The following is a 13973-nucleotide window of genomic DNA, read 5'->3' on the forward strand; positions in this document are numbered from 1 at the left end:
CTTAAGGACATCGAAACAAACTGAAAGAAGCATCATGGTCAAGTGAAACGAGTGAGTGAGTGATCTGGTCAAGTAGAGAAGGCGCACTCGAGTCCCTAGATCCAGAAATCAATTCCATGAAGGATCATCATTGCGGTCTCCCGAGACTCATCAACATCGCATTTGAACGGAAACTTTTTTCTAAAATGCTGTTACAATTATTGTATAGTGAGAGTTTCAAGTGATAAAACACATTTTTTTAAAACTTTTATTTACTTCTAATTACACTGCATCGTTCACCATTCGTCGCCATTTTCTTCCTCTCGTTCAGCCATAGTTATCGGCCTTGGCCCCTGGGTCTCCATGGCGACGTTAGCGTCCTATTCCCGCGTTGCCGAACACTGGATAAGAAACTGTTATAAGATAAACTGAATTTAAGGAGGAAAAAGAAACAGAATCATATAAGTTAAGGCTCAGAGGCTCTTAGGTAAGCTGTCGACAAAAGAAGGTATACACAATGGCTAAAAATGAAACAAATGTTCACTTGATGCTGATGCATGTTATACGGGTGTCATATTTGTGTCGTGGTATATAATTTTGCAGGGTTTCCGTGATTATTCAGTGAGTGATTTTAGAGTGGCTTATGTCAGTACGTTCTGTGTGGAACGTGTCACTGGTAACATGAGTGAGTGAGTTAGTGAGTTTAGTTTTACGCCGTACTCAGCAATATTCCGGCTATATGACGGCGGTCTGTGAATAATAGAGTCTGGACCAAACAATCAAGCGATCAACAGCATGAGCATCGATCTACGCAATTGAGGCACGATGACATGTGTCAACCAAGTCTGACCTGACCACCCGATCCCGCTAGTCGCCGCTTACAACAAGCACGGGGTTCCAGAAGATTTTAACCCGGGACGATTGTTGTTAGACCAGTAAAGTTTTGATAAAGTTCGTGATGTCTTGGCGTGAGTATGGTATTATGCCGCGTTTAGCAATATTCCTGCAATATCACGGCGTGGGACACCAGAACCGGGCTTCAGCATGTGGGGAATCGAACCTGGTTCTTCAGCGTGACGAACGGACTCTTTAACCATAATGCTACCCTACCGTCCCTCGTAATGTGTTGGACAAATCCAGCTGTCAAGTGTACACTTTCTTTTGTCCAGCAGTGTAGTCAGTGCAGTGGGTCAAAATTGTTTGATCTTCAGTAACCCATGTCAGGCTCGCTAAAAAGGTTGACACATGTCATAGTATCCCAAATGCGGAGGTCGATGCTCATGATGTTGATCACTGGACTGTTTGGTCCTGACTCGATTATTCACAGACCGCGGCCATATAGCTGGAATATTGCTGAGTGCGGCGCAAAACTATACTCACTCACTGCTACTATTTAACTGTCTATCGTGATACATGAAAGGAGTAATTACGCGTACAATAACATTAATTTTGATCAGTTTTACAACGTATTAAAACATTGAAATTGCCATAAACACAATCACGAATCACATACATCTTTAGGGAGATATATAACTGACAACTGAAGTATGTTTTTCAATCTGAATTAAGTGTCGCATTTCACAAGTTATTATCTGATTAAATCCCTTTAAAGCTTTCTTTCCACCTGAATCCAATATAAAGAACCAGTGTAATGCTGACAAATTAATCGGTTGTGATGGAAACACGCTTCCTTGAAAGATCCGTGACATTTATGTTGTGATTTTAATTAACCTAAAGAGAAATATAAACTTATGACAGGTAATGTCAATAATGTGAAGCCAAGAAACAGGAAATGGTTGATCATGTGACCGAAAATCGTTTTGTAAGAAGTCAAAAAGATGCTCTTGGGAAAATGATTTTTTTTCTGTTTGGTCACTTTTTTATGCAAGAATGCAATGGCCTTCTAATTGAACTGACACAAGACACGGTTCCTAATGGAGAACAGTACACACATTCGTAACACTGTTATAACTGGCCTTTAAGTAAGTGAGTGAGTATGATTTTACGCCGCGTTTTGCAATTTTCCAGCAATATCACGGCTGGTGAAACCAGAACTTTAGACATTGTATCCATGTGGGGATTCGAATGCGAGCGTTAGGCGTGACGAGCGAACGCTATAACCACTAGGCTACCAAACCGCCCAAATTAGCCTTTGAACGATATTGCTTATCTGATCCCGCGAGCTTGACGTGCCGGGATCGAGGCAAACTATAACCGGGTGTGAAACCGTGGAGTCAACTTTGTGTGCAGACTCTTTCAGTGTTGTCACAACCCCTAGTGTACAGTACATAACCCCGTGCACCCACGAATTCGTTGGTAAATGACCAGATGGTCGCCATATGACAGCAATGTGCAGTAAACTTGGACAAAGTACTGTGACTATGTGTCCCAGTCCACCCAGCTGTGGATGGGTACCTCGAAAGGGTGGGAAGAGCCACATTAACCCGGTGCATTAACTGTTATGCCGATTGACATTCAATGTGGAACTGTGAGCAAGAATTTGAAAGTTATAAATTAAAAATTAATCTATTTTAACGTTATACGGTGGAACTGAAGATTTGAAAGTTTTAACGTGGTACATGGACATACGCATAAGTCAAAACATTGATTACACAACTGTCTCGTTTCCTGTGGACTGGGTTCCGTCCTCTTGCGCAACTTAGTAAAATAACCAGTCCAGAATTTTGACACCAATTCGTTTAACTGGATACATAACTATTAATCAGTATTATATGATACATCTAAGCACTTGTATATTGCAATACCACGCTCCTTCTAATCCTTGCAAACATGTCGTGCAGCGTGCTCTGTCGTACAGCGTGCTCTGACAAACGGAAACATGGAAATCGTGGAAATCTCAAAACGAGGCTCAGCTGCTAGAAAAGTTTGGCGGTCTGGTACGAAATTGATATTATATCAATGACATTCTGCGTTACAGAACTGCACTGAATAAGCGCAAATAACACATAACAGGTGTAACCAGTGAGCCAGATGCATTGTGAATCATTTCACGAACTCACCAAACAGGGGCAGTCTGTGACGTCTTAGTTAAGGTCATACTGCCTACACCTCGCCATAAAATATAGAAATACGATGTTATTAAGGTTTACAATTAAGATTTATTTGTAAATACCATTTTCTTATGAAACAAGAAATTGGAATTCAGTGTAACCATAGTTGTTTGTGATGTCTATTTTCACTTTCACACGAGAACATTCGGATCGGCTGAAAAGTAGGTCATTGTCTGAATAGGTTACTGAGACTCATGTTTCGTGCAAAACGACGTTACATATCAGTTTGTTTCTTTCATTGTCTGCCAGTTATACACACATATAATATTAATATCCTTGACATGAATTTTTGTTTTTATATACTAAAGCACAGATTCCAGTCGCTACAGATTCAAGATGAGTTATCAACCTGTAGAGCCTCGAAGTGTGATCATAAACCTTACGGTCGCTAGTGTTATATCCGTTGCATTATAATATATTGGGGGAGTTTAACTTTGATCCACTGAAATTTCGGTAAACCGGTATGGCTTAGCATGTCAATTGTTTTCACGATGGACTTTCTTTTAATATAGTATTACAAAGACGTTTGAAATATTCAATGATCCACAGTTGAAATCAATGTGGGGAATCAAACCCGGTCTTCGGCGTGTTAAGTCAGTAGACTATCCAATCGCCCCACGTTTGTGTTTAAAATACCCATAAGATTAGCATGATTGGGTGTAATACCTTTCGGATATTACTACAAGTCCATACTAAAAGTGATTGCCAATGGTTGAATATTGTCATGACGTTAGAAACTGATTCCATTACGTCATCTGAACAAGAGGCTGCTTCAGTGAAATATACTGGACTGACATATTAAAATATTTTCACTCTAAAATGGGGACAATGGGATAACCTTGCGGCTAAAGCGTTCGCTCGTCACGCCGAAGACCCGGGTTCGACTCCCCACATGGGTACAATGTCTGCAGCCAATTTATGGCGTCCCGCCGTCATATTGGTGGAATATTCCTAAAAATCGGTGTACTCTGAATTGAGTATGGCTTAGAAATAGCATTCGAAACCTGGAACACTGGATTAACTGTCCCTCGTGCATGTAATCTACAAGTACCTCCCTCTAACGAATGAAGGACTCAGGATTACAAACCATTCATTCACACGGGACAGACAATCAGTTATTCCTCGTCGCTCGTTGGTGACGCTCTTATTTAAGATATTGGCATTCAATTAAATCAGCTTTGATGTGCATCTCTTTGTGAAGCATGTCTCGTGTACTGCGTTGTTAGGTCATCAGGAAATAACCAGCTGCATCTGTAATAGTCAGCGGCTTCTGCATCGAGGGCTGCATCGAATCTGCCACGGCCTTTTGAAGCTATGTTTTGGTAATATGGCATAAATAATAGGTATGTAAGAGAACAAATGAAAATGCGAAAGTGTGATATTTTGTAGAAGTAAAAGGGTTTCATTACTTCCTGTCCTGAGCTATGTTGTTGTTTTTTGTGCTCAGATGACTAAAATTCACTCGACAGTTCCAGAAAAATGCTCCATCTAAATTATGCGTATGTCTTTACAGCACTAATTACATTATCCCTGTCCCGCTACCACCATTATTATTATCATAGTAGTAGTAGTAGTAGTAGTAGTAGTTGTAGTTGTAGCTGTAGTAGTAGTTGTAGTAGTAGTGATAGTGATGGTAGTAATAGTAGTGGTAGTGATAGTAGTAGCAGCAGTGGTGTTGGCGATGGTGGTAGTTGTATTGGTAGTACATTTGTCCAAGTGCAATCTGGTAGTGGTAGTAGTGGTAGTGGTAGTGGTAGTAGAAGTAGTAGTGGTAGTGGTAGTAGTAGTAGTGATAGTGGTAGTGGTAGTGGTAGTAGGAGTTATAGTAGTAGTAGTAGTGATAGTGGTAGTGGTAGTAGGAATTATAGTAGTAGTAGTAGTGATAGTGGTAGTGGTAGTGGTAGTAGGAGTTATAGTAGTAGTAGTAGTGGTGGTGGTGGTAGTAGGAGTTATAGCAGTCGTAGCGAAATCATGAATAATATGATGGTTACCTCGCTTGAATAATCTATTCCTTCTGCTAACTTGTGACGTTTCCAAGTCTTCAGGGGCAAATATTAAGTTGTCGTCTTCTGTACCTGGGGAAAGACACGGACGACATATGTAATAGCTGTTGTCGGGAACTGACCTTAGGGACACAACTCTTCACATCGGATTGCGTTACTTGGATGACCAAGTCAGGTATTCCTCGCATGAGAACAACCAAATAACTTCTGTTTGACACAGTTTGCACTCCTGATGAAGCAGTAGGAATATACTCCGAAACAACGTGTTCCTCATAATACAGACGGTGACACCCAGACATTTCGCCCATTTGCAATTTGCTCATAGTCAGACATACATTTCCCTCCTTTGCAACATGCTCATAGTCAGACTGTTTCAGACTTTGTCATATTCAGACTGTTTACCAATCTAGAGACGTAAACTCTATGAAAAACAACCTCTGACACATTTGTAAGAGCTGGAATATTTATGAGACAATGTACTGTTAAAAAAATATACCTATCCGCTTTTTACTCTCAGAAGAAAACAAGCTGACATAAAGCTTATAAAAAAATCATTGAAAATAGCAACAAATGTAAACTAAAAACATAATAAAATAATGAAAATTTAAAGAACGACATTGCAACGGTTCTTACTTTTAATACACACGGGTTTATCTTCTAGGAGCTGGAGCTGACTTTCAAATTGAACTTGGCAAAATATGTTGAGTTCCCTGTTTGGGATATCAGACGGGATGACATAGGCACAGCGCTGGCTGCCGACGTACAGCCACTCCCTCGGACACGGCGACTCCAACTCTGCAACACACAAACCAGTGACGTCATAGTTGGTCAAGAAACCCTTAACGACATAGTTAGTAACAAATCCCGTGACGTCAAAGTTGGCTAAGAAACCCTTAACGACATAGTTGGTTACAAAATCCGTGACGATATAATTTGTCAAGAAACCCTTAACGACGCAGTTGGTTACAAAATCCGTGACGATATAATTTGTCGAGAAACCCTTAACAACGCAGTTGGTTACAAAACCCGTGACGATATAACTGGTCAAGAAACCCTTATCGATACAGTTGGTTACGAAATCCGTGAGGATGCAATTGGTCAAGAAACCCTTAACGACACAGTTGGTTACAAAATCCGTGAGGATGCAATTGGTCAAGAAACCCTTAACGACACAGTTGGTTACAAAATCCGTGACGATATAATTTGTCAAGAAACCCTTAACGACGCAGTTGGTTACAAAACCCGTGACGATATAACTGGTCAAGAAACCCTTAACGACACAGTTGGTTACAAAATCCGTGACGATATAATTTGTCGAGAAACCCTTAACGACGCAGTTGGTTACAAAACCCGTGACGATATAACTGGTCAAGAAACCCTTAACGATACAGTTGGTTACGAAATCCGTGAGGATACAATTGGTCAAGAAACCCTCAATGACACAGTTGGTTACAAAATCCGTGACGATATAATTTGTCGAGAAACCCTTAACGACGCAGTTGGTTACAAAACCCGTGACGATATAACTGGTCAAGAAACCCTTAACGACACAGTTTGTTATGAAACCCGTGAGGATACAATTGGTCAAGAAACCCTTAACGACACATAGTTGGTTACAAAATCCGTGACGTCATAGTTGGTCAAGAAACCATTAGCGACATAGTTGGTTACAAAACCCGTTACGATATAATTGGTCAAGAAGCCTTTGATGTATTTGGTGACAAAGCCCATGACACCATTTAAGTGAATGTAATTGTTTTCAAATCACGATATGTAGAATATCTTTGTCTATGAGGATGGACACTGACCACCTGGTATGTCGAAGGTCTTGTTTCATACTTCACAGATCATGTGCCTGTATTCTAGCCACGGGAAGAGAGAGTTTATCATAGTATTTGAATAATATCCAGTCAATGTAATGGGAAGACAAGAAGTTTAATTGATATTTACCCATGGGGGTATCGAACGTGGGTTGTTGGTGGGACGAATGAACGCCCTGTCCTGTCCATAAGGTGAACAAGGCGCCCCAAATTTATAAAAACAAACGTTGTCACGAATTCTTGGTAACTAACACATAAGACGCCATGGGAAATTTAACTGAAAGGCTGGAGTTAGGTCACAATCAAAGCAGGTTCAGGCGCTGTGTGGAGGCAATTTTCATTGTACTCCCCATCTATTTAATTTATGAGAAAAGCTGGAAGTAAGTGATATCAATATCAGAGCGTTCGCTCGTGACGCCAAAGACCCGAGTTCGATTCTCCCCATGGATACAATGTGTGAAGCCTATTTCTGGTGTCCCCGCCGTGATATTGCTGGAATATTGCTAAAAGCGGCGTAAAACCATATTGATTCATACCATCAAGTGAACTAAGCACTGGATCAGTGCTTTGTTTGACATGAAAAGAAGATTATGTCATCTCTAAATCGATATTTCCTACTCCAGTCTTATGTGTGATTTTGTAAGTTTCAAACACACAAATAATGTAATTCAAATACGAAATAGATAAACTGACGTAGAAAAGAAAGTAATCCCATGTTTAGGGGAGTATTTAAAAAGGGAAAAGAGAAACATCCGGAAATACACAGTGTTTGTGACTTGTAAGCCACAGTGATACACTTTTAAAAATATTTACATTTTGGGGGAAAACAATCCCAAAGCATCAGTGTTTACTTTCCTGTTTACGTCAGTTTATGTTAACAGTAAACAAAACGTAGCAATTACACGGTCCTATTTTCGGTGACATACGGATATAGATATATTTTCATTTAGACATTACTGAGGGTAGGATTCTGATATGTGTCACCATGGACCTATTTATCTCACATGGTAATTGGTTGTAGTGATCAAAACAATTTGTTCCAAACGCCAACTGATTCAGAATTTACAACAACAACGACCTTAGGTTTGTCTGTTGTTTCAATTCTCACTCAGCAAAGTTCAAGATGTATGGCGTGGGCATCGACCTAAACAACTGGTATACTTAAACATGCATCAACAACATCAGCGAGCTCGAACACCTGATCCTTTGAGTCACCTCTCATGACGAGGATGAGTTGCTGAAGATAAAATCTTACCCGGATCTCAACGGGGTACAGCGGATATAAGACATAAAACTTTATAAATGGAAATCTGACATTTAGCGAAGCGAAGTTTGCATCATACTGAAAAAGGGCAAACACAAATCGAGGACGATATAGTGTACCAGAATCAAAACCGCTGTTCAAGAACACGATCTTAATAAAATACGGAAATGGTCATAGTTTTCATCTAAAATTCTCCAAAAGTAATATAGAGAAAATGTTGATCATATTCTATGTACTTCCTTCAGTGTGCAGCATATCCTCAAGATCGATGCTTCCAGGAATATATCGTCATGAAGTTCATGCCAATAAATAACCCGTACCAGAATGAAGACGAGATGGAGTATTTTCATGTATAACCAACAATTGTTTCCTTTCATTAGACTGATGAAATCATTTTTGTCATTGGTTTGATTTCTGTCACAAATATCTGATGAAACCTATAGATCTTTTGGTCTCAAACGATTGACTGGATTTAACGACAGCGTCGGTGGGCGGAAACTCCTATTACATAAATATGGAGTAGTAATTTCCACCCATGTATTACGTTATACACTTTTCTGCATGTCTTAAAATAAATTCTAAACTAAAATGGACTGCCTATATTGGTTTGATCGTGTGACGTGTTCTACAAACCGGAGGCACAAAATGTATGTCAGGTGTAACGTTCCTCATTTTGAACAGTCACTATATAGCTGAAACATTGCCGAGGTGAAAGTTAACTCATCCACATGAACATGAACTGTTTGTATGTCTGGTGTCACGCCCTTGCCATAAATACACAATGGACTGGTGTTGGGAATTGGTTAAAATCTCATAAATGATGATTGGTTCATTACAACCGATCAATCATCGAAAAAAATTGGTTAGCGTCATTAATGAAATTTGTTAATGCACATAAAAATAAGGAATAAACATGTAGTTCTTTTGGGTGTTTTGGCAAAATTTCACATCTTAAAAGGATGACTAGTATGTCAAGAACATACATTTCTTGGAGTCTTTAAATCATGACTTGAAACGAGCTTGTAGTGCTTATGAAATGTAACAGACAAAACCAACCTTTTGAAAAATATTGTTTATGAAAACAAGTGTTCCAGAATTGTTTGTGTTCGATTATGAGAAAACATGATCGATTGCTTGGTCGTTTAGTCACTGCGACCAATCTTCGATTATTTCAATTAATCGGACTACCACTACAATGGACACAACACTCTTACTCTTCTACATTGTGACGACGGACTATGTATTTGTCATGTGTCAGTAGGCGTAAATAAACGGTATGACAGCTGTCACTAACTTGCCATAGATACAGAATCGTCATGACACTCCTACCCCCCATATTTTGAACATCAACTGTTTGTATATCAGGTATCCATAGATGTTAGTTAACAAACTCTACCCCCTGGTGTCACTAACATTCCATAAATAGAATACAGACATGTCACTTTCACTCTTTCAGATTTTGAGGATGAGCTATTTTGACTCCATGGTATCAATTTGCAAAGACATTTGGGTTACACATATAGCGTTGCATCAATCTAAATCGATGGATTTACCCCCAAATTTACTGTGAAACGTATTTCCGTACATTGGATCCGCGAGGAGATTTAACAATCGTCCACACTCTGTCCACAAAGATTTGAAAGAGTTTCGATCGATTCTTGCTTAAAAGTTGTTTCGTCAGATTTACATCATTCAAAGTCTTAGAAAGGCTTGCAGAAAGTTTCATATGTTTCCAAATTTTACGCATCAGTGACAAAAATTATGATATGCAAGCCATTACTTTGACTTTTCGAGTAAACAGTGGACTTGTATTTCTGTGTGTTTGTGACGAGTGTCACTAGTGGGAACGGATGCGGTCACATCCTTTAGAACACATGGTATAATCACCACTTGATAAAAAGTCAAAAACACAATGTTATGCTTCTAATGTAGTCGGGCTCGCCAATGGACTATGACTTCAGCACAGGTGTCTTAGTATAAGGGAAAAGGTTTATATCTCCTGTATTTCCTACATGTGGAGATTCCGTTTCTCAACAGTTTTCCTCCTCAAGTTTTCCTGCTTTCATATAGCCTGTATATATTTGATCGAACTTTGTAATAAATCTGATGAATGGTTCTTACAGGATGCAATAAGTTACCCGAGTCGACCCTCAAACGCACTAGTGCATCATATTATTAATATCTAACATAAAGAGGAAAAGGGTGTGTATACCTGGACTGGGCAGTTCCATAGTTTCCGAGTTTTGCAATTAACTGCGACAAAACGTTTTCCACCATAAGTAAACACCGTGGTGATGTCAAATAGATACTTTGCGTGATAATGTACTATCAACCGAAGCAAAATATCGCATGAAGAGATTCTTTCTACTTTTGGATGATAAATTCATAGCTAACTTATAACTAATTTATCACATTGCCACTTCTGAACAATAAAACCTTTGAAGATAGAAGTAAGTACATGGATATCTTTGGTCAACACGTTTACTATGTTCGCAAATATCCCTCGGATCAAATCTTATTTTTTTAAATGAAGCTGTTTAATTCTTGAAGCGAAAGTACTAGCGACATTCTTAGCATGGCCTTTTTGCAGTGTAGGAAAATCTGACCCAGTCAGAACCAGCATGAAAGGTGCTTACGAAATAATGTCAGAACCAGTATGAAAGGTGCCTACAAAATTATTCATGAACCAGTGTGAAAGCTGCTTACGAAATTATGTCAGACCCAGTATGAAAGGGCGGGCAGTATGATAAAATATAAAATCAGTGTGAAATGTGCTTACGAAATAATGTCAGAACCAGTATGTACTTATTCACAGACCTCCTCTTATAAGAAGCAAAGCGCATTCATCTATTTGATGATGACTCTTTACAAAAACAGCTCTGGCATGTTGGTCACTGGTTTGCCTGTCTGAAGAAAAACTTCTTAAGCTGAGTCTTTAAAGGAAGATGGTTCTTGAATACATCTAAGATGATCTGATGGATCGGACGCTGCTACGCTCTTCAGCCATCTATTATGATTTACATTACGACCCCGTGAAGTTATATCACAGAGGATTTAAAGATTTCATTCTGTGCAGAAACTTAGAAGACCTTTAGCTGCCATTTGTTCAAACCATTATATTCTTTCAGCAACACATTAAATGATTTTTCAGTCGATAAGGATGCTTGTGACGTAGCTGATAGCACCTCAAATGGCAAATAGGTTTACAAGGAGAAATGTGAGGGACGTATATTTGTTTTTAATGCCGATGCATAGTGTTTCAGACAGGACATCGGAAAAGGAAGATTGTCTTAAACCAGAAAAAGTATACTGAACAAAATAAAGGATCATATGTGGGCAACATCACGCATAGTTTCTAGTTTACATGCACTTTCCATCGTGTCTGGAGACTATGTGTAGGGCTCTTATCAACAAGGAAACTGATTGTCTTAAAGGGTAATTATTTCTGATAATGCATTAATTCATGACTTATTCACAGACGCACTCTGTCTAATCCTGAAAGATCCCCCACGGGGTGATGCATTTGTCGCGACTTATGTCAAAAAGTGTAAATGATCGCTTTGATCCCTGTGTTCTTCTCTCCGGCGAACCCCTCGTGTACTGTGTGTAAGTATATGGTAACATCCCCGGACGCTCACACTAACCCAGATTCAGACACATATATACACGTACATAGAGTGTACATATTTATAAAGTGAACGTCACCTCCTTTACACACACATGACCTCACCAGACAGACAGACAAAAGAGACAGACGAGGTTAACATGTTTATACGATGCTCTTGGTTGTGTACAAACGTCTGTATCCCGCTTATAAACCACACATGTTGTGTACATTCCTATAACCAAACATCGTCACAATAGGGATGCAAGTGCCAATGATGAACCATGTCGCCGAGCTTGACCATCAAATTCTTCAAGTCCCCCTTTGTCAATTTTAAACTAACCCGGGATCTAAGAAAGAGAAACAAAGAGTTTTGACCCTGCAGATAAGCTTCAGTCCCTGGGTTCATGACAAACAGGATATCAACCACTGTCGATCCATACGTCATAAACGGGTTCATGACAAACAGGATATCAGCCATTGTCGATCCATACGTCATAAACGGGTTCATGACAAACAGGATATCAGCCATTGTCGATCCATACGTCATAAACGGGTTCATGACAAACAGGATATCAGCCATTGTCGATCCATACGTCACAAACGGGTTCATGACAAACAGGATATCAGCCATTGTCGATCCATACGTCACAAACGGGTTCATGACAAACAGGATATCAGCCATTGTCGATCCATACGTCATAAACGGATTCATGACATTGTTCATCTGTCAATTAACACCTTAACTTCTATATACAGTGAAGACGATATTATACATTCCAAAAGCAATGCATCAAAAGCATATTGCTAATAACAGTGACTGAGTTCACATTGAACATAAACGGAGCACAGACTTGTATTACAGCTTGTATAGTGCTAATGGACATAAACCACTTAGCCGCTTCTCACAAATGGGGGATTCTTCCCCCTGTGAAATACCTCGCGTTCCCAGCCTCTGGCATGTCGTATTAGGAAGCAATCTGGTGACAAATCAGCCCATTCTCTGCTGGTACCACGTTGATGGCGTTCGTTCAGATTTTGTTAAACCCAGTCCTCTTTGACACCTACAAGCACGATGCTGATATTTCATTTCCTCCAAGCCCCCGAGGAACCCCTACATATGTTCTAGCTCCATGAATTAGTATTGGTGTCTTTGCCGTTTTCCGATTTGTTTGTAAAAAGTACACCCTTTAAAACACTAATGCGATAGTGAAGTGTTTCTTTCTGTGCACAAATCAATAGGTCAAGTTGACGATGAATGCAGCGGTTGGAGAGTCAGAATTTTCCCAAATACTGTGATTAGCTTTTTATCTGAACTAACGGGAAAATATTGTAAAAGATACTTACGTTCGGTAATTAGAATTAGTGCAGTAAGTACGAGGACAGAGGGTTGATGATACCCTTGTGAGTTTATGTTGAAAATACTCCAACGGTTGGCGATATTGTCGTACAAGTGATTGATTGTTAATTGCGAGTTATTGTCTTTCAGTAAAGTTGACAACGGAACACGTGGCGTTAACGTTGGTTAAGAAACACGTGACGTCAGCGTTGGTAAAGCAAGTCGTGACTTCATTGTTGGTCGCGAAATACCTGTTATCATAGATTGTAAAGAAACTCTGACTATACATATAAAAAGAAACCTTCTCAATTCAAGATGAGTAAAGAAATACTTGACGTCATAGTTTGTCAAGATACTCTGACTAAGCATATATGATAAAACACCCTCTGGCTTCAAGGATGGTAAAGAAATACGTGACGTCATAATTGGTAAAGAAACCTTCGACGTCAAAGTTCGTGAAGAAACCCATGAATTTATCGTTTGTCAAGAAATACACGACTTCATAGTTTGTAAAGAATGCTTGATGTCGGAGTTGGTAATGAATCACGATGCTTCATAATTGGTAAAGCAAGCGACAAATCCTTTTCTATAAACATACGACAGCTCTGCAGAAAGCAGAGCTGATTAGACCTCATCGATCATACCATAAGCAAGGGTATATAAATCACCGTAAGTCAGCTATGATCTCAGATGTTCGCGAAAGGTCAGCGTAATCGCTCCACCAGTGGCATCCCTCACAAACACACTCAAAGGCAAGTAAACCGTCTACTGTAAAATCACCGGAACATGTACCATATGAATAAAGAAACTGCATCATACTTAATTCTGTTACTGATGGACATGTCCTCCACATGTCAACTATATAATATTGTCAGATTTGCGCCGGCTTTGAA

At 39.5% G+C, this 13973-nt stretch overlaps 1 protein-coding gene across 1 annotated transcript in view; it reads right to left on the minus strand.

Moving 5' to 3' along the window:
- Positions 1-233: 233 nt before the first annotated feature.
- Positions 234-13973, minus strand: part of LOC124283271 — a 94393-nt gene continuing 80653 nt past the window's right edge. Inside the window, exons 2-4 of the mRNA XM_046719298.1 lie at positions 5687-5848; positions 5042-5125; positions 234-380 (exon numbers count right to left, since the gene is read on the minus strand). Coding sequence (XP_046575254.1) covers positions 352-380; positions 5042-5125; positions 5687-5848 — 275 coding nt within the window. The 3' untranslated portion in view covers positions 234-351. The remainder of the gene's footprint in view (positions 381-5041; positions 5126-5686; positions 5849-13973) is intronic.

The sequence above is a fragment of the Haliotis rubra genome, unplaced genomic scaffold, assembly GCF_003918875.1.
Source record: "Haliotis rubra isolate DU_JTF1 unplaced genomic scaffold, ASM391887v1 Scf311, whole genome shotgun sequence".
NCBI lineage: Eukaryota > Metazoa > Mollusca > Gastropoda > Lepetellida > Haliotidae > Haliotis > Haliotis rubra.